General features: G+C 39.3%; 1 protein-coding gene across 1 annotated transcript in view; it reads right to left on the reverse strand.

Moving 5' to 3' along the window:
* Positions 1 to 22,784, reverse strand: part of ANXA10 (annexin A10) — an 88,044-nt gene that overhangs the window by 59,411 nt on the left and 5,849 nt on the right. The window contains exon 2 of the mRNA XM_056551716.1: positions 9,825 to 9,919. Coding sequence (XP_056407691.1) covers positions 9,825 to 9,919 — 95 coding nt within the window. The remainder of the gene's footprint in view (positions 1 to 9,824; positions 9,920 to 22,784) is intronic.

A 22,784-nucleotide genomic window follows, 5' to 3' on the forward strand; every position in this document is an offset into this window, starting at 1 on the left:
ACCCTGGTGTTAATTATCAAGAAACCACATGCTTTACTGGCGATACCTCTTTACCTGATCACGAGCATCTGATTTCTAGAGGTCCATATCCACGCAGCATTATATACACCCTTCAAGGCTTCACACTTCACCTCATTGAAAAGAGGAACAAGAAATACATACAAATACCATTGGCCTATTAAGAAGTGGGATACAACACACTGTGCAGACTATCTGAATTGTGGACATACACTCTGGGTCTCACCACCGCTGTTAATCCTTTCCTCCATATATATATGCACTACACTGTACTATACTAGTTTTGTGTGAGATAAGTGACATTTATTGGGTGTCACATGGCACTAATCCCTGATGAGTTGTGCCGGCTGGTTTTATGCGATACAATGAAACACACTGGATTTGCTTGTTTGTAACTAACTGGATGTTATGGTCACTATACTAACTGTATATATATATATATATATATATATATATATATATATGTGTGTGTGTGTGTGTGTGTCTATAACTGCCTAGTACTCACTTACATGTAAATTGGAGGCTGCAGAAATCAGCATTCTGAAATAATAGTGGTCTTTATATTTTTATCTTTATTGGGCTCCTTCCCCCTTCCTTTATTAGGGAGAGGTAGGAGGTTCCTGATGTAGGTTGGTCCTCACAAGGAAGAACTTCCTACATTAACAGGCAGTGGGGTCTACATAGACCAGCAGGGCCAGATAAGTAGGCTGCTACATGCAAAATCCCTAACCTAGGGACTAGCTGATTCTCTTTCACTTTATCGTGTTATCACTTAGTTTATAATTTTGTATGTCCTATATTTTAATACATATCTAATAAAGGCTATATTTACTACATGACCTAGTGTTTTTTTCTCCTATTGTTCTTGGTACAAAATTGCAGTAATCCTTGTAGTTTAGGTGCTCAGCTCTGAGTCCCACAGAGCACTACCGCCCTGCATCTGTAAAATGTGAACCCAGCCTTACAGTATGTGTAATATATGACCATGCTCAGATACTTATCACCTGGAAGTATACAATAATGGTTCTTTTTGAATGACTTCAAGCAGGGCTCTTAAAAAATGATTTGAAAGTTTACAAAAAACAACAGTATACAAAAAAAAAAACATTTAATGAAACCGAATCACTGCTTTCTAATATAATATCTTGAGCAAAAGTACACTGAATGGCCACTTTATTAACCCCTTCCCGCTATAGGATGTATGCATACGTCCCAGCACCCAACATATTCATGCGCTGGGACGTATGCATACGATGTGTGTGTGACGGATGCGTGGCGATCCGGAGGTCTTGCAGCGGCGATGGCGGGGGTAAGTGCCCCTGCCATCGCCACGCACCCGCCATCGCCGCTGCCAGACCTCCGCCCACATGTGGAGGTCCGGGGAGAGTGGGGCACAGAGGGAATAAGAAGTCCTTGCTTACCCGGTGGCAGATCCTGCAGGCTGCGGAGGGATCTGACTGGCCGGAGAGTGATGCTCCAGATGTTGCAAAACTACAACTCCCAAGCATTGGCTTTCTGGGCATGCTGGGAGTTGTAGTTTAGCAACATCTGGAGGACCACTGTTTGGAGACCAATGTGAAGTTGTCGCCAAACTGTGATCCTCCAGATGTTGCAAAACTACAACTCCCAGCATGCCCAGACTGTCTGGACATGCTGGGAGTTGTAGTTTTGCAACATCTGGAGAACCACTGTTTGGAGACCACTGTGTAGTGGTCGCCAAACTGTGATCCTTCAGATGTTGCAAAACTACAACTCCCAGCATGCTCAGACAGCCAATGACTGTCTGGGCATGCCGGGAGTTGTAGTTTTGCAAGATCTGGAGGATCACAGTTTGGAGACCACTACCCAGTGGTCTCCAAACAGTGGTTCTCCAGATGTTGCAAAACTACAACTCCCAGCATACCCGGCTGCAAACGGCTGTCTGGGCATCCTAGGAGTTGTAGTTGTGTTCCTCCAGCTGTTGCAAAACAACATCTCCCAGCATGCCCAGACAGCCAATTGCTGTTAGGAGATCAGTGTGCAGTAGTCTCTAAACTGTAGCCCTCCAGATGTTGCACAACTGCAAATCCCAGCATGCCCAAACAGCTGTCTCGGCATGCTGTGAGTTGTAGTTGCATACCTCCAGCTGTTGCATAATTACATCTCCCAGCATTCCCTTCGGCAATCAGTACATGCTGGGAGTTGCAGTTTTGCAACAGCTAGAGGCACCCTGGTTGGAAAATACTGAATTAGGTAACAGCACCTAACTGAAGGTTTTCCAACCAGTGTGCCTCCAGCTATTGCAAAAGTAGTTTTGAAACAGCTGGAGGTTTGCCCCCCCCCCCCATGTGAATGTACAGGGGCAGGTTTACAGTAGGTTTACAGTAGGTTTCCTGCTTCAAGTTTGAGCTGTGGCAAATTTTCTGCTGTGGCGCAAACTCCTAGCGGGAAACCGTCTGTACGAATGTACCCTAAAAACACTACACTACACTAACACATAATAAAGGGTAAAACACGACATATACACCCCCTTACACTGTCCCCCTCCAATAAAAATAAAAAACATATCGTACGGCAGTGTTTCCAAAACAGAGCCTCCAGCTGTTGCAAAACAACAACTCCCAGCATTTCTGGACAGCCACTGACTGCCCAGGCATGCTGGGAGTTTAGCAACAGCTAGAGGCACTCTGTTTGGGAATCACTGGCATAGAATACCCCTATGTCCACCCCTATGCAATCCCTAATTTAGTCCTCAAATGCGCATGGAGCTGTCCCACTTCGGAGCCCTGTCGTATTTCAAGGAAACAGTTTAGGGCCACAAATGGGGTATCTCCGTATTCGGGAGAAAATGCACTACAAATTTTGCGGGGCTTTTCTCCTTTTACCCCTTATGAAAAGGAAAAGTTGGGGGCTACACCAGCTTGTTAGTGTAAAAAAATAAAAGATTTTACACTAACATACTGGTGTTGCCCCATACTTTTTATTTTCACAAGTGTTAAACGGAAAAAAAGACCCCCAAAATTTGTAAAGCAATTTCTCCTGAGTACGGAAATACCCTATATGTGGGCGTTAAATGCTCTGCGGGCGTACAACAAGGCTCAGGAGTGAGAGCTCACTATGTAGATTTGAAGCCTAAATTGGTGATTTGCACAGGGGTGGCTGATTTTACAGCGGTTCTGACATAAACGCAAAAAAATAAATACCCACATGTGACCCCATTTTGGAAACTACACTCCTCACAGAACGTGACAAGAGGTATAGTGAGCCTTAACACCCCACAGTTTTTTTTTTACGAATTTCCGTTAAAGTTTGATGGGAAAATGAAGAAAAAATTTTTTTTCACAAAAATGCTGGTGTTACCCTAAATTTTTCATTTTCACAAGGGAAAATAGGAAAAAAGCCCCCAAAATTTGTAACCCCATTTCTTCTGAGTAAGGAAATACCCCATATGTGGATGTAAAGTGCTCTGCGGGAGAACTAAAATGCTCAGAAGAGAAGGAGCGACATTGGGATTTTGGAGAGAAAATGTGTCCGGAATTCAAGGCCACGTGTGTTTACAAAGCCGCCATAGTGCCAGAACAATGGACCCCCCCCCCCCACATGTGACCCCATTTTGGAAACTACACCCCTTACGGAATGTAATAAGGGGTGCAGTGAGCATTTACGCCCCACAGGTGTCTGAAGATTTTTGGAAGAGTGGTCCGTGAAAATGAAAAAAAATATTTTTCATTTGCACAGCCCACTGTTCCAAGGATCTGTCAAAAGCCAGTGGGGTGTAAATGCTCACTGCACCCCTTATTAAATTCTGTGGGGGGTGCAGTTTCCAAAATAGGGTCAAATGTGGGAGGGTCCACTGTTCTGGCACCACGGTAGGCTGTGTAAACGCCCACGACTTCTATTCCAACCAAATTCTCTCTCCATAAGCTCAATGGTGCTCCTCCTCTTCTGAGCATTGTAATGCACCAGCAGAGCCCTTGACGTTCACACATGGGGTATTTCCATACTCAGAAGAAATGGGGTTACAAATTTTGGGGGGCATTTTCTCCTATTACCCCTTGTAGAGATGTAAAATTTGGGGAAAAAACAGCATTTTAGTGAGAAAAAAAAAATTTCGTTTACACGTACTGTTCTGGCACCATAGGGGCTTCCTAAATGTGACATGCCCCCCAAAAACCATTTCAGAAAAATTCACTCTCCAAAATCCTATTGTCGCTCCTTCCCTTCTGAGCCCTCTAGTGCACCCACAGAACACTTGACATACACATATGAGGTATTTCCTTACTCGAGAGAAATTGGGTTACAAATTCTAGTAAGATTTTTCTCCTTTTACCCCTTGTAAAAATTAAAAAACTGGGTCTAGAAGAACATGAGAGTGTAAAAAATTAAGATTTAGAATTTTCTCCTTCACTTTGCTGCTATTCCTGTGAAACACCTAAAGGGTTAACACACTTACTGAATATCATTTTGAATACTTTGATGGGTGCAGTTTTTATAATGGGGTCATTTGTGGGGTATTTCTAATATGAAGACCCCTCAAATCCACTTCAAAACTGAACTGGTCCCTGAAAAATTCAGATTTTGAAAATTTTGTGAAAAATTAGAAAATTGCTGCTGAACTTTGAAGCCCTCTGATGTCTTCCAAAAGTAAAAACATGTCAACTTTATAATGCAAACATAAAGTAGACATATTGTATATGTGAATCAATATATAATTTATTTGGGATTTCCATTTTTCATATAAGCAGAGTTTCAAAGTTAAAAAAAATGGTCAGACTTGCAAAAAAAAGGCCTGCGTCCTTAAGGTGAAAATGAGCTGTGTCCTTAACCCCTTAAGGACGCAGGGTTTTTCAGTTTTTGCACTTTCGTTTTTTGTTCCTTACCTTTTAAAAATCATAACCCTTTCATTTTTTCACCAGAAAATTTTTTGCGTCACCAATTCTACTTTGCAGGGACATTAGTCATTTTTTCCCAAACATTCACAGTGAAATGGAAAAAAAAATAATTGTGCGACAAAATCGAAGAAAAAACGCCATTTTGTAACTTTTGGGGGCTTCCGTTTCTACGCAGTACATATTTTGGTAAAAATGACACCTTATCATTATTCTGTAGGTCCATACAGTCAAAATGATACCCTACTTATATAGGTTTCATTTTGTCGTACTTCTGGAAAAAATCATAACTACATGCAGGAAAATGTATACATTTAAAAATGTCCTCTTCTGACCCCTATAACTTTTTTTTATTTTTCCACGTACAGGGCGGTATGAGGACTCATTTTTTGCGCCGTGATCTGAAGTTTTTATTGGTACCATATTTGTTTTGATTGGACTTTTTGATCACTTTTTATTCATTTTTTAATGGTATAAAGGTGACCAAAAATACGCTTTTTTGGACTTTGGAATTTTTTTTTACATGTACGCCATTGACCGTGCGGTTTAATTAATGATATATTTTTATAGTTCGGACATTTATGCACGTGACGATACCACTTATGTTTATTTTTATTTACACTGTTTATTCTTTTTTTATGGGAAAAGGGGGGTGATTCAAACTTTTATTAGGGAAGGGGTTAAATGATCTTTATTAACACTTTTTTTAAACTTTTTTTTGCAGTGTTATAGGTTTCATAGGTCAGCTTTGATCGCCACATCTGAAGGGTTAATACAGGGCATCACCGCGATCGGTGATGTCCTGTATTAGCCGTGGGTCCCGGCCGTTGATAGCCGCCGGGACCGACCCGATATGCCGCGGGGACACCGCGGCATATCGCGGGAGCCGGCGGAGGACGTACATATACGTCCTTTGTCGTGAAGGGGTTAAGGGGTTAAATGGGTCCTTCCTTAACTCCTTAATGACGAAGAACGTATATTTACATCCATCAACGGCCGGGACCTGGGGCTAATACAGGACATCACCGATCGCGGTGAAGCCCTGTATTAACCCTTCATACACTGACCGCCGCGTCTGAAGCGAAAGTGAAAGTATCCCGGCTGCTCAGTCAGGCTGTTCGGGACCGCCGCGATTTCACCGCGATTTCCCTAACAGCTTACAGGACACCGGGAGGGACCTCACCTGCCTCCTCGGTGTCCGATCGGCGAATGACTGCTCTGTGCCTGAGATCCAGGCAGGAGCAGTCAAGTGCCGATAACACTGATCCCCGGCGTGTTAATACACGACAGTGATCTGTGTAAAAGATCAGTGTGTGCAGTGTTATAGGTCCCTATGGGAGCTATAAAACTGCAAAAAAAAAATTAAAAAAAAAGTGTTAATAAAGGTCATTTAACCCCTTCCCTAATAAAAGTTTGAATCACCCCCCTTTTCTGATAAAAAAAATAAAACAGTGTAAATAAAAATAAACATATGTGGTATTGCCGCGTGTGTAAATGTCCGAACTATAAAAATATATTGTTAATTAAACCACACGGTCAATGGCGTACGCGCAAAAAAATTCCAAAGTCCCAAAAATGTTGGTATTTTTGGTCACTTTTTATTTTGCGTATTTTTGGTCACTTTTTATACCATTAAAAAATGAATAAAAAGTGATCAAAAAGTCAGATCAAAACAAAAATGGTACCGATAAAAGCTTCAGATCATGGCGCAAAAAATACCGCCCTGTACGTGGAAAAATAAAAAAAGTTATAGGGATCAGAAGAGGACATTTTTAACCCCTTAAGGACCAAGGACGTACCGGTATGTCCTTGGTCCTGCTCTTCTGATATAACGCGGGGTTACACAGTAACCCCGCGTCATATCATGGCGGACCCGCCTCTAATAGCGTGCAGCGCCGATCGCGGCGCCGCGCGCTATTAACCCTTTAGCCGCGCGCTCAAAGCTGAGCCGCGCGGCTAAAAGTGAAAGTGAAAGTTCCCGGCTAGCTCAGTCGGGCTGTTCGGGATAGCCGCGGCTAATCGCGGCATCCAGAACAGCTGACAGGACAGCGGGAGGGCCCCTTCCTGCCTCCTCGCTGTCCGATCGCCGAATGACTGCTCAGTGCCTGAGATCCAGGCATGAGCAGTCATCCGGCAGAATCGTTGATCACTGGTTTCTTATGAGAAACCAGTGATCAACATAGAAGATCAGTGTGTGCAGTGTTATAGGTCCCTATGGGACCTATAACACTGCAAAAAAAAAAGTGAAAAAAAAAAGTGAATAAAGATCATTTAACTCCTCCCCTATTAAAAGTTTGAATCACCCCCCTTTTCCAATAAAAAAAAAAACACAGTGTAAATAAAAATAAAAATAAACATATGTGGTATCACCGCGTGCGGAAATGTCCGAATTATAAAAATATATCATTAATTAAACCGCTCGGTCAATGGCGTGCGCGCAAAAAAATTCCAAAGTCCAAAATAGTGCATTTTTGGTCACTTTTTATATCATTTAAAAATCAATAAAAAGTGATCAATAAGTCCTATCAATGCAAAAATGGTACCGTTAAAAACTTCAGATCACGGCGCAAAAAATGATCCCTCATACCGCCCCATACACAGAAAAATAAAAAAGTTATAGGGGTCAGAAGAGGACAATTTTAAACGTATTAATTTTCCTGCATGTAGATATGATTTTTTCCAGAAGTCCGACAAAATCAAACCTATATAAGTAGGGTATCATTTTAATCGTATGGACCTACAGAATACATATCAGGTGTCATTTTTACCGAAAAATGTACTACGTAGAAACGGAAGCCCCCAAAATTTACAAAACAGCGTTTTTTTTTTCAATTTTGTTGCACAATGATTTTTTTTCCCGCTTCACCATAGATTTTTGGGCAAAATGACTGACGTCATTACAAAGTAGAATTGGTGGCGCAAAAATAAGCCATCATATGGATTTTTAGGTGTAAATTTGAAAGAGTTATGATTTTTTAAAGGCAAGGAGCAAAAAACGAAAATGCAAAAACGGAAAAACCTCCGGTCCTTAAGGGGTTAAACATATACATTTTCCGGCATGTAGTTATGACGGTTACCATTTTAACTGAATGGATCTACAGAATAATGATAAGGTGTAATTTTTACCAAAATATGCACAGTGTAAAAACGGAAACCCCCAAAATTTACAAAATGGCGTTTTTTCTTCGATTTTGTCGCACAATGATTTTTTTCCGTTTCGCCATGGATTTTTGGGTAAAATGACTAATGTCACTATAAAGTAGAATTGGTGATGCGAAAAATAAGCCATAATATGGATTTTTAGGTGGAAAATTGAAAGGGTTATGATTTTTAAAAGGTAAAGAGGAAAAAACGAAAAGGCAAAAACTGAAAAACCCTGCGTTCTTAAGGGATTAAGGGGTTAAAGGGGTACTCCGGTGAAAAACTTTTTTTTTTAAATCAACTGGTGCCAGAAAGTTAAACAGATTTGTAAATTACTTCTATTAAAATATATTAATCCTTCCTGTACTTATTAGCTGCTGAATACTACAGTGGAAATTCTTTTCCGTTTGAAACACAGAGCTGTCTGCTGACATCTCTGTCCATTTTAGGAACTGCCAGAGTAAAAGGAAATCCCCATAGCAAACATATGCTGTTCTGGGCAGTTCCTAAAATGGACATAGATGTCAGCAGAGAGCACTGTGCTCATGATGTCAGCAGACAGCTCTGTGTTTCAAAAAGAAAAGAATTTCCGTTGTAGTATTCAGCAGCTAATAAGTACAGGAAGGATTAAGATAATAGAAGTAATTTACAAATCTGTTTAACTTTCTGGCACCAGTTGATTTAAAAAAAAAAGTTTTTCACCAGAGTACCCCATCAAGAGTACCTTAGTGGCACACGCTAGTAGCATTCTTGAGCTTCCTAGACCTTCAGAACCACCATCGTTCTGAAGGAATATTGGCCCATGTCAGTTTTCACAAATTAAATGATGGTACTAACAGGCTCTGAACAACCCATTCTACTTCATTCCTAAGTGCTCTATAGGATTAAAATATTGGTCTATGAAGGCCAAATAAGCAAGCAAAACCCATTCTTTTGTACCTGGAACCAATCCATGACTATACAACCCTTGTGGCATGGTGCATCTTTCTTCGGCCGCAATAACCGGAGTTATAATGGACGTTAGAGAAATCCCATTCAAGTGAATGGGATCCTCTTTGCCCGTTATAACTCCTGTTAGGCTCTGTTACAATATCGAACAATAATGTCAGACAAAGTAGAAAAAAAAAAGAGCCATTAACGTCCATTTGTAATGGAGCCTCTTCACTAGTGTGAAAGAAGCCTTAGACAACAATGACATTCAAAATGGTTGTCTGCTGCTATAGTCCATCTGTGCTAAGTAATGATGAGTTGTGCATGTAGACATGTACACTGGAGCATCAATTGTGCAATTTTTCTCAACTTTGCACAACCCATTCATCAGAATAATTCTTGACATCCTCCTTTGAACACTTTCATTGACAAGGTTATGTCCATGGGGTCCTGTTTGTTTGGACATTTTTCCTTGATCACACCATTCTTTGTATACCCTAGATAACTTTGCACAAGAAAATCCCACAGAGTTTGTAGGGTTTTTAAAATGCTGGCCCTAAATGTCTAGCTGTAATGTGGATTTCAGCTAAAACAGCAAAGTTGTACACATGATGTTATGATGCACTTTAGGGTCATATTTCTAATTTTTCCAAATGTGAAAGGGCAGGTGTCCCTTAGAGATCAGTGGAGTGGTGGGGTGTCAGCGCTGAGACCTGAACCTGGACCCAGCGCTGAGACTTGGACCCATCACATTACTGCATAACATGTCAAAAGTTTTTTTTTTTAAATAGTAATGCTCTAAATTGGAAAATTAAAAAAAGGTATATGCAGAATATAGTAATTTTTATATATAAATATATTTTATACCCTGCCGTACAAACTCCCGTAGGCCTCTGCAATAATAATTCTTTGTGCGCTGCTCCGCTGGGTAAGAATATCAATCAAGACATCCTTGTCACAACCTGGAGAGGAACAAGATAGGATAACATTAATTGTTCACTTCTTTAACAATATTTTAAATATATTATGCCACACTACTGGGCATTTCTTATGTTTCTTTTTTCTTAAATAGACGAATATGACTAAAAGCTGCATTGACCATACATAGCTCCTCTGGTTTCCTCCCACAAGCCCTTCTGGCTACTTTATTTTTTTCTATTATAGGCGCATTTGACAGTTTTAGATCCTTACAGAGCTTAGTTATTTGATGCCATATCTTTATAAAATCATGATTTTTTTTAACTGTATGTAAACTTTAGTTTTTGAGAACGCTATTGTAATGTATAAATAATGCAGCCCCGAAGAGTTAAACGCTACATCAGTGCTACAAAATTTGTCTAAGGGTACATTCACGCGGATGGATCCGCAGCACATGGATCCGCAGCTTTGGATCCGCCAAAGATGGAATGCTACATTGTGCCTTCATCTGTGCCTGCTCATATCGGCAATCTGCCGCTACGAGCAGACACACTGCGATGTGCGAGTCACCGAGCGAATGCGCAGTGTACTCACACACATCGCGGCTGTTCTCAGACTAGCTCAGGGAGCAAGGGGAATGGCTACGATGTATGCAAGTATACTGCGCATGAGCGCGGCGACTCGCACATCACAGCGTGTCTGCTCGCAGCGAGGGATTGCTGCTGTGAGCAGGCACAGATGGAGGCACAATGTACGGGTCCATTGTTGGCGAATCCGCAGCGTAAAATACGCGGCAGATCCATCTGTGTAAACGTACCCTTACAGTGTATTCACATGGGGTGGACTGACTGGTGATTATATACAAATAAAGAAATCACAAGGAATTTTTTGCAGTGTAAAATTGCTTTTTTCTTTCTTTAGTAGCTGCCTTCAGGCAATAAGCATAGACAAATTACAAAAATAGTCACCACAAGTGCTCACTGATATCCGCGATAGTCCGTGTGAACTCCGACCAATCTTCACCCTTCTTTGGGCATGCAGAGTTCAGAGGACAGACACCTTCCTCTCACGAAGGGAAACAGTCATGGCCGTAAATGTTGGCACCCCTGAAATTTTTCTAGAACATGAAGTATTTCTCACAGAAAAGGATTGCAGTAACACATGTTTTGCTATAATAATGTTTATTCCCTTTGTGTGTATTGGAACTAAACCAAAAAAAGGGAGGGAAAAAAGTAAATTGGACATAATGTCACACCAAACTCCAAAAATGGTCTGTACAAATTTATTGACACCCTTTCAAAATCGTGGAAAAATAAGATTGTTTCAAGCATGTGATGCTCCTTTAAATTCACCTGGGGCAAGTACCAGGTGTGGGTAATATAAAAATCACACCGGAAATCAGATAAAAAGGAGAGACGTTCACTTAGACTTTGCATTGTGTGTCTGTGTGTGCCACACTAAGCATGGACAACAGAAAGAGGAGAAGAGAACTGTCTGAGGACTTGAGAACCAAAATTGGTGAAAAAGATCAACAATCTCAAGGTTACAAGTCCATCTCCAGAGATTTAGATTTGCCTTTGTCCACAGTGCGCTACATTATCAAGAAGTTTGCAACCTCTGGCACTGTAGCTAATCTCCCTGGGCGTGGACTGAAGAGAAAAATTGATTAAAGGTGTCAACACAGGATAGTCCAGATGGTGGATAAGCAGCCCCAAACAAGTTCCAAAGATATTCAAGCTGTCCTGCAAGCTCAGGGAGCATCAGTTAATAGACAGATCGCAGTGGGTGTATAGATGCTTGCGGCCGGCTGTTCTTCTCTGGTCCCACTGGAGTATATGCTGTATAGATACCTATTATGAATATTTCCCGCAGAGAGCTGTGATTGGCGTGAACCATCTGGCCAAACACAGCTCTCTGTGGGAAATATGAATAAGTGATGTGAATTGTTTGGCCAGCGTATAGTGCAGAGATGCGAGCGCAGGAGAAAGCCGCTCCATCTCTGCAATATAAATGACAATTGGGTGTCAGGAGTGACACCTGCTATGATCTGTCTATTAGTACAATTACTACAGCTCCCGTCATGATACAGTCTGTTCCATGCTGGGAGTAGTAGTATTACCTAAAAAATAGAGAAAAAAAGTTAAACACACACACATTATTAAACACAATATTAATATACATAACTAACAAAAAATGTAAAAAATGTATTACAAAAATATATAATTTTTACATTTAAATGGCCCCTTTCTACATTTTTATTATTGTCGGCAACATTTTTGGGTCCCTGCCCGCCAACATAAATTGATCCCTGTTTATACATTAACATTAACATTTTTTTTTGGTGGCTTTATAATTTTTTTAAACACCCAAGAATGGAGTCTACATTTTATTCTATTCTGCCAGAGCAGAGAAAATCATTAACGAGACTACAGTAGCTGCAAAGGTCACAGGTTAAATATGTGGTTAACCACAATTAATTTGCATAATAAGTAGGTCAATTGACTGTGCTCTTGTGGTTAACCACATGTTTAACCTGTGACTTTTGTAGCTACTGTTTATTGATAATGATTATTTCAGCTCTGCACTGAAAAGAAAAAAAGTCTGATATGTGGATTTCAATAATTTCCTTATGTATCACAAAAATAAAGAAATAAAAGAACTAAAACTGTTACTGTGGCCATGCCTGAATTTGTAGCCAACAAAATTTCAATGTTTTAAAATGAAATAATTTTTTATTAAAACGCAGTGAACAATTTTTGTGAGCAGGGCAGGGAACTGAGAGCCCTGGCCAGCCGATATTAACATGCAAAGCAGCCTGTGAAAATGAATAGAATACTGTAATATAGTATTACAGTAAAGGCTAGAATAGACAAATTATACTCTTAGACTGGTGCGCTCTATATATATATATATATATATATATATATATATATATATATATATATATAAATATATATATAGCATTTAATATTTCTAGCTGTGATGTTCTGCAGAAATAGTTTACACTGCCATGTGCAGAAGATTGAATCAGCCTGTTGTACAGTTCTGCTGGGATGGATTTATTTTGCTAAAATGTTTTAATAAGGGGGTATAGTGACTAAAAGTAATATACAAAATACAACCGTACAGCATATATGCACCCAAAGCACCTTTCGTTATGCCATATGGATGTATTTTGGAGTCGCTATACCCCCCCCCTTAATAAAAAGTGTTAGCAAAATAAATCCATCCCGGCAGAACTGTACAAAAGGCTGATTCAATCTTCTGCACACGGCAGCTAGAAATATTGAATGATATATATATATATGTATATATATATTTAACCCCTTAAGGACCAAGGACGTACGATACATCCTGAGTCCTCTCCCTTACTATAATGCAGAGGCCACGGCGTGGCCCCGCATCATAGCAGGTCGGGCCCGGCCGGGACCTGTGGCTAATAGTGCGCGGCAGTGATAGCGGTGCCGCGCGCTATTAACCCTTTAGATATGGCGTTCAAAGTTGAATGCCCCGTCTAAAGTGAAAGTAAATAAAGGCCGGTTAGCTCAGCAAGGGTCCCCTTACCTGCCTCCTGTTGTCCGATCACCGAATGACTGCTCAGTGCCCGAGATCCAGGCATGAGCAGTCAAGCGGCAGAATCATTGATCAATGGTTTTCTATGAGAAACCATTGATCAATGTAAAAGATCAGTGTTTGCAGTGTTATAGCCCCAATAAAAGTGTAAATAAAAATAAACATATGTGGTATTGCCGCATGTGGAAATGTCTGAATTATAAAAATATATTGTTAATTAAACCGTACGGTCAATGGTGTACAGCCAAAAAAATTCCAAAGTCCAAAATAGTGTATTTTAAGTCACTTTTATTTCATGAGAAAAGGAATAAAAAGCGATCAAAAAGTCTGATCAATACAACAATGGTACTGCTAAAAACTTCAGATAACGGCACAAAAAATGAGCCCTCATACCGCCCCGTACACGAAAAAATAAAAAAGTTATAGGGGTCAGGAGATGACAATTTTAAACATATAAATTTTCCTGCATGTCGTTAGGATTTTTTCCAGAAGTACGACAAAATCAAACCTATATAAGTAGGGTATCATTTTAATCTTACGGACCTATAGAATAAAGATACTGTGTCATTTGTATCGAAAAATTTACTGTATCAAAATGGAAGCCCCCAAAAGTTACAAAATGGTGTTTTTTTTCTTCAATTTTGTCGCACAATGATTTTTTTTTCCCATTTTGTCATAGTTTTTTGGGTAAAATGACTGATGTCATTACAAAATAGTAGAATTGATGGTGCAAAAAATAAGCCATCATATGGCTTTTTAGGTGCAAAATTGAAAGAGCTATGATTTTTTTAAAGGTAAGGAAGAAAAAATGAAAGTGCAAAAACAGAAAACCCCCTGGTCCTTAATGGGTTAAAGCACCAGTCTAAGAATATTATTTGTCTATTCTAACCTTTACTGTAATATTGATGGACTCTATAGTAACAGGGACTGTTTCCCAGGACTGGCGCATGGCAAATGTGGTGCCCATATTTAAAAAGGGGTCAAAAGGTGACCCCGGGAATTATAGACCTGTTAGTTTAACCTCAGCTGTATGTAAATTGTTTGAGGGTTTTCTAAAAGATGCTATTTTGGAGTATCTTGATAAAAATAAATGTATGACTCCATATCAGCAAGGCGTTATGAGGGATCGGTTCTGTCAAACTAACCTCATCAGCTTTTATGAGGAGATGAGCTCCAGACTGGACCAGGGGGAATCGCTGTCGTATATCTGGATTTTTCCAAAGCATTTGATACGGTGCCACATAAAAGGTTGGTGCATAAAATGAGAAGCATTGGGCTGGGGGAGAATGTGTGCAAGTGGGTAAGTAACTGGCTCAATGATAGGAAACAGAGTGTGGTTATTAATGGTACTTATTCTGATTGGGTGACTGTTACTAGTGGGGTACCACAGGGGTCCGTCTTGGGTCCTGTCCTATTTAATATATTCATTAATGACCTTGTAGAGGGATTGAAAAGTAAAGTAGCAATCTTTGCAGATGATACTAAACTCTGTAAAGCAATAAAAACAATAGAGGACTGTGCACCGTTACAAATGGATCTGGATAGGTTGGAGGTTTGGGCTGGGAAGTGGCACATGAGGTCCAACACTGATAAATAGTGTAAATAAAAATAAACATATGTGGTATTGCCGCATGTGGAAATGTCTGAATTATAAAAATATATTGTTAATTAAACCGTACGGTCAATGGTGTACAGCCAAAAAAATTCCAAAGTCCAAAATAGTGTATTTTAAGTCACTTTTATTTCATGAGAAAAGGAATAAAAAGCGATCAAAAAGTCTGATCAATACAACAATGGTACTGCTAAAAACTTCAGATAATGGCACAAAAAATGAGCCCTCATACCGCCCCGTACACGAAAAAATAAAAAAGTTATAGGGGTCAGGAGATGACAATTTTAAACATATAAATTTTCCTGCATGTCGTTAGGATTTTTTCCAGAAGTACGACAAAATCAAACCTATATAAGTAGGGTATCATTTTAATCTTACGGACCTATAGAATAAAGATACTGTGTCATTTGTATCGAAAAATTTACTGTATCAAAATGGAAGCCCCCAAAAGTTACAAAATGGTGTTTTTTTTCTTCAATTTTGTCGCACAATGATTTTTTTTTCCCATTTTGTCATAGTTTTTTGGGTAAAATGACTGATGTCATTACAAAATAGTAGAATTGATGGTGCAAAAAATAAGCCATCATATGGCTTTTTAGGTGCAAAATTGAAAGAGCTATGATTTTTTAAAGGTAAGGAAGAAAAAATGAAAGTGCAAAAACAGAAAACCCCCTGGTCCTTAATGGGTTAAAGCACCAGTCTAAGAATATTATTTGTCTATTCTAACCTTTACTGTAATATTGATGGACTCTATAGTAACAGGGACTGTTTCCCAGGACTGGCGCATGGCAAATGTGGTGCCCATATTTAAAAAGGGGTCAAAAGGGGACCCCGGGAATTATAGACCTGTTAGTTTAACCTCAGCTGTATGTAAATTGTTTGAGGGTTTTCTAAAAGATGCTATTTTGGAGTATCTTGATAAAAATAAATGTATGACTCCATATCAGCAAGGCGTTATGAGGGATCGGTTCTGTCAAACTAACCTCATCAGCTTTTATGAGGAGATGAGCTCCAGACTGGACCAGGGGGAATCGCTGTCGTATATCTGGATTTTTCCAAAGCATTTGATACGGTGCCACATAAAAGGTTGGTGCATAAAATGAGAAGCATTGTGGGTAAGTAACTGGCTCAATGATAGGAAACAGAGTGTGGTTATTAATGGTACTTATTCTGATTGGGTGACTGTTACTAGTGGGGTACCACAGGGGTCCGTCTTGGGTCCTGTCCTATTTAATATATTCATTAATGACCTTGTAGAGGGATTGAAAAGTAAAGTAGCAATCTTTGCAGATGATACTAAACTCTGTAAAGCAATAAAAACAATAGAGGACTGTGCACCGTTACAAATGGATCTGGATAGGTTGGAGGTTTGGGCTGGGAAGTGGCACATGAGGTCCAACACTGATAAATATAAGGTTATGCACATGGGGAAGAAAAACCCAGGCTGGGATTATTAAATGGGAGAACGCTTGGGACGACTGACATGGAAAAGGACTTGGGAGTCTTAGTTAATAGTAAATTTAGCTGTAGTGACCAGTGTCGGGCAGCTGCTGCCAAGGCAAATAAAATCATGGGGTGCATCAATAGGGGCATAGATGCCCATGACAAAGAAATAATTCTACCACTGTACAAATCACTAGTCAGACCACACGTAGAATACTGTGTACAGTACTGGGCACCAGTGTACAAGAAAGATATATTGGAGCTGGAGAGGGTTCAAAGACGGGCAACTAGAGTTATACGGGGAATGGAAGGACTACAGTACTCAGAAAATATATCAGAATTTGGGTTATTTAGTTTAGAAAAATGAAGGCTTAGGGGCGACCTAATAACTATGTTTAAATATATCAGGGGACTGTACAGAGATCTCTCCCATGATCTATACATACCCAAGACTGTATCTATAACAAGAGGGCATCCTCTATGTCTTGAGGAAAGAAGGTTTCTACACCAGCACAGACGGGGGTTCTTTACTGTAAGAGCAGTGAGACTGTGGAATTATCTCCTGGAGGAGGTGGTCATGGTGAACTCTGTAAAAGAGTTCAAAAGGGGTCTGGATCCATTTTTGGAGAATAATAACATTGCTGATTTATAGGGAGAGAACGTTGATCCAGGGATTTATTCTGATTGCCATATTTGGAGTCGGGAAGGAATTTTTTCCTCTAGTATGAGAGTTTTTTGCCTTCCTCTGGATCAACTCAGTAGGGACTCATTAGGGATATAGGTTAAACGAGATGGACTCTGGTCTTTTTTCAACCTTATGAACTATGTAAGAATACAATATTACAGTATTCTATTCATTTTCACAGGCTGCTTTGCATGTTAATATCAGCTGGCCAGGGCTCTCAGTTCCCTGCCCCGCTCACAAAAATTGCTTTTTAATAAAAAATAATTTTGTTTTAAAACATTTACATTTTGTTGCCTACAAATTCAGGCATGGCCACAGCATCAGTTTTACATCTTTTATTTCTTTATTTTTGTGATACATAAGGGAATTATTGAAATCCACATAGCAGACTTTTTTTCTTTTCAGCACAGAGCTGAAATAATCATTATCAATAAACAGTAGCTACAAAGGTCACAGGTCAATTGACCTACTTATTATGCAAATTATTTGTGGTTAACCACATATTTAACCTGTGACCTTTGCAGCTACTAGTAGTAAAATGTAAACTCCAATCTTGGGTGTTTAAAAAATTATAAATGAGATACACGTGTATAAGGCACAATTCCAGCTGACACTCCGGCAACTACGACTTAGGTGAGTGTACACATATCATTGGTGACTCACTGTTTAGTAGAAAATTTCTTTTCGGTTAATTCAAGTATTTTCAAGTAATTCGTTGTCTCGCAGGACATCAGGTTAGCAGCAATACATCAAAGCAGCATAGGTGAAAACACGCTCTGTGCTCCCTTCAGTCATGGCCCAACGTTTCAGGGGCAAGCTCCCTTAGTCATGCGCATGACTAAGGGGGCTTGCCCCTGAAATGTTGGGCCATGACTGAAGGGAGCATGGAGCATGTTTTCACCTATGCTGCTTTGATGTATTGCAGCTAACCTGATGTCCTGCGAGACAACGAATTACTTGAAAATACTTGAATAAACCGAAAATAAATTTTCTACTAAACAGTGAGTCACCAATGATATGTGTACACTCACCTAAGTCATAGTTGCCGGCATGTCAGCTGGAATTGTGCCCTATACACGTCTGTCTAATCATGAACTGTTGAACAGAGAGGCTGGAGCTCTGTTGTATGGGCTTGTTCATACACACAACGAATTGATATAACTTGGTTATATTGTATATATAAAAAAATTATAAAGCCACCAAAAAAAAAAATAATGTTAATGTGAATTTTTAAACAGGGATCAATTTATGTGGGCGAGCAGGGACCTAAAAATGTAGCCAACAATAATGAAAATGTAGAAAGGGGCCATTTGAATGTAAAAATAATATATTTTTTGTCATACATTTTTTTTATGTGTGTTTCATTTTTTCCCAATTTTTTTTCCTTTTTTTAGGTAGTACTACTACTCTTAGCATGGAACAGACTGTTCCATGATGGGAGCTGTAGTACCTGTACTAATAGACAGATCACAGCAGGTGTCACTCCTGACACCCGGTGCGATTGTCCTTTCTATTGCAGATGGAGTGGCTTGATCTCGCATCTTTGCACTATACTCTGGCTGGCAGGTGATGTGAATAGAATTCACATCACTTATTCATATTTCCCGCAGAGAGCTGTGATTGGCCAGATGCTTCCAGCCAATTACAGCTCTCTGCAGGAAATATGAATAATAGGTATGTATACGGCATATATTCATACTACAGTGGGACCAGAGAAGATCGGCCGGCCGCCCACATCCATACATTATACATATATAGTAAGTGACACCCGCTGCGATCTGTCTATTAATGCAGATACTAAAGCTCTCAGCATGGAACAGAGTGTGCTCCATGTGGGGAGCAGTAGTACCTGCAGTTGAGGACAGATCACAGCAGGTGTCACTCCTGAATCGTTCTACTGTGATCGTCCTATCTATTGGAGAGATGCGAGTGCAGGAGAAAGCTGCTCGCATCTATACATTATAAAGGATTATCACAGTTGGTGTTACTTATGAAGAAATTCATTATTTCGAATCGAGTTAAAGTTGGGATTCGGTCCGAATCCAAATTTTCATGAAATTCAGAACGAATTTGACTTTGTCCGATTTGATTCGCTCATCTCTGTTAACAATGATGGAAAATGTTACAATTTGTACATACGTTGAACAATAGTCATATTGTTTTTAGCCTTGACTGAGTCCCCATTGCATGGCGTATTAAATAAAGAAAGGAAATAATCTCTTGTCTGAATCTACCGATTCAACAAGAAATAAATGTTCTATCTAAGAGGTAATGATTGCAAAGGGAATTGAATAGATATAATAGATGTATATACAGCCTTACATATATTTAGGGCAAAGGTTTCACAATAATCATTCCCTTACTTTCTGCCCTCTTATGACAACCCATGAACGTTTTATTTCTCATTCAGGTTTAAAGATATGCATCTCACGTTTGCAATTCATCTATAATAATTATTCAACACTTTCTTCATGTATACATTGCTTATGCATATGTAAAGGGGCTGGGACTGATAAAACCAGTGCTCAGTAATACTCAATAGAGGCCTTTGTGTTTGTTCCCTCAAGGCTAGCTGAAGTATACAAGTAATATGTTTTCAAGCCAGCACCTCTTCAATCTACCAGATAGAGGCTAAATGCAAGGATCTTACTTGTTCTTATACATGCACATAAAGCCTACACAAGCACATTAAAATCACAAGACCTCCATGCAGATTTTCCTCTAGGTTGGATCCAGCCAATGAGCCATGTTCTCCAAGTACATAACACAGTGTTTTCCAGCCCAGGTGCCTCCTTTAACCCCTTTAAGCCAAATTTAATAGGGATGTGTATCTTCCCCTAATATGTGCTCCTCCTCGCTCTGTTCTGTGAATAATATGATTTACATTTGTGTTTTGTGTGCGGCTGCTTATATACAAGAAGGTAAAAAAAAAAAAAAAAAGACGATGGAATGGATTATATTGTTGTATTCAAAAAACATTTCACTTCACATCGTTTAAAGGTTTTATCCAGTAGGAAAAAAACAGATCTGACCTCAGATTGTGTGTGGTATTGCAACTTGGTTCCATTTAAAGGGGTACTCCAATGGAAAACTTTTTTTTTTTAAATCAACTGGTGCCAGAAAGTTAAACAGATTTGTAAATCACCAGTTGATAGACAAAGTAATACTAGGGCTGGAATGGTTCTCTTACAGGCTGGGTAGATACACAGGTGTGGAACCTGGCTAGTCTCCACCAAAAATGTATAGAAAATACAGATAAATATGTGTATCGGCGCACAGTAATGAAGTTGAAAAAGTGGGTTAATATACTTACAAATATAGAAGATAGATCTATCTTCTATATTTGTAAGTATATTAACCCACTTTTTTAACTTCATTACTGTGCACCGATACACATATTTATCTGTATTTTATAGATTTGTAAATCACTTCTGTTAAAAAATCTTAATCCTTCCAGTACTTATTAGCTGCTGAATACTACAGAGGAAATTATTTTCTTTTTGGAACACAGCTCTCTGCTGACAAAATGACCACAGTGGTCTCTGCTGACACCTCTGTCCATTTTAGGAACTGTCCAGAGTAGGAGAAAATCCCCATAGAAAACATATGCTGCTCTGGACAGTTCCTAAAATGGACAGAGATGTCAGCAGAGAGCACTGTGGTCATGATGTCAGCAGAGAGCACTGTGGTCATGATGTCAGCAGAGAGCTCTGTGTTCCAAAAAGAAAATAATTTCCTCTGTAGTTTTCAGCAGCTAATAAGTACAGGAAAGATTAAGATTTTTTAATCAGTTGATTTAAAAAAATTTTAAAAAAGTTTTCCACCGGTGCACCCCTTTAAGTGAATAAAGCCAAGTTGTAATATCACACACAACCTGAGGACAGGTGTGGTGCTGTGTTTAAAAGAAATTTGCAGTTTTTCTATTCCTGGATAACTACTTTAAGTAATTTTTTTTAAAACTCCCTTGGATGAAGTCACATATGACATTTGCAGTGGACGGTGATATATCAAATGCAACAATGTAAAAATGTTGAAAATTTGTGCGCAATCCTGCAAATGTTTGCGCTTTCTTCAACCTGGACCACAATTTAAAACTAACTTAGATCTAAGCTAGTCAGCCATTTATGAAAAATGTAATAATATTTTTGCTGTATTTAGTAAAAGTACAAATGATGTACGCACAAGCAAATGTTGGAAAAATAACTTAAGTTACACATATAATACATTTTTAAGAAATGTGATGAAAAAAAAATAACTATTAAGCTGCGTTTCCACTTTTTATTTATTTATTTATTTGTTTGAGAAAAAAATTGCAGAAATGCAGCCTAATGATTTTATTTTTAGTTCGTCACTGGTGGATGCGGATCCTGCAGTTCCTGCCCTGTTTTTGTTTTCTTTGCTGCAGAAATGATGTCACATACATTTACATGACTATTGCAGCCAATCGCTGGCCTCTGCACTCTCATGCTATACATACAGGCATTGCTACTGGGGCTAGTGATTTGTTGCTTCATTTTTTTCACTTACAAAATATACTGGGACATACAAGCAGTTTTTTCTTCTGAGTTTATATATATATAGCCATAATGTTAGAACAGCTCATGAGTGTAATAGCAGTTCGCAGATCTGCCTTACAGAGGGCATGTAGAAACCAGTCACAAAAGACAGAGCTCATTTTGGCAAACATTTGCTACTTTTTGACAGGTTTATGCCACCCTCTCTGAAGCCTCCACTGCCTTCTAAATTTACTACAGTTACGCTGGAAACAGTCAGCGACAATTGTGAGCGTATTCAATCTGACTTTTGTCTCTGCCAGGCTGCTGCAGGAGATAATCTGCAAGCAGGACTGCAACCAGGACCAGAAGGAGGACCCCTGGTGGTCAAACTTTTAAGGATTAATTTTAAGTTAATTAATTAATCACATAAAGTTAGAAAAAGTAGTATATTAGAAAGGTAATTCAAATAGGCAAATCTATAATCTATAATTTTTTTATTACGAATGACAGGTACCATTAAAGATCGTCATGTGAAATGCTGTTCATGGTAAATCCCCCTCCCCCCACTGAGTATGAAGGGAATATGTCATCACTTTTATGCTGCCCAAATCCTGAGTCACAAGGTGATCCCCAGTGGCTTCTGCCTGCCCCACTGGTTTTGGTTTATAGATCTCCCCCTGTACCCAAACAAGGTGTCAGGGCATGGAAAGGCTGCCAGGGGCTGCTCATAGTTCAGACAGCATGAAAGTGATGGCAAGTTCCCTTTAATTGGAGAGCGTTGTTGGCATGCTCTGTGCCCTGTGCAGAGAAAGGAAGAAAAGTTAAGCTGTATTTTTTTAACCTATTAATAATTTTGTGATTATGTGTTATGTGTTTTTTAGACTTGTGATAGCGGTTTTCCTTTTCATTGTAACCCAACGCTATTTTGATAATATGATAGACTCAACACAATCTAAAAAGGAAAAAGAGTGCTCATTTTCTAGTGTGTAAACAACACTATCCCATCTCAGAATATCATTTTTTAAGAGCAGACACAGTGAAACCAAACGCCGAACACTTTTAAAAAAAATATATTTAACACAAAATCTTGATTTAAGCAA

Source organism: Hyla sarda, chromosome 1 (assembly GCF_029499605.1).
Source record: "Hyla sarda isolate aHylSar1 chromosome 1, aHylSar1.hap1, whole genome shotgun sequence".
In the NCBI taxonomy this organism is placed as follows: domain Eukaryota; kingdom Metazoa; phylum Chordata; class Amphibia; order Anura; family Hylidae; genus Hyla; species Hyla sarda.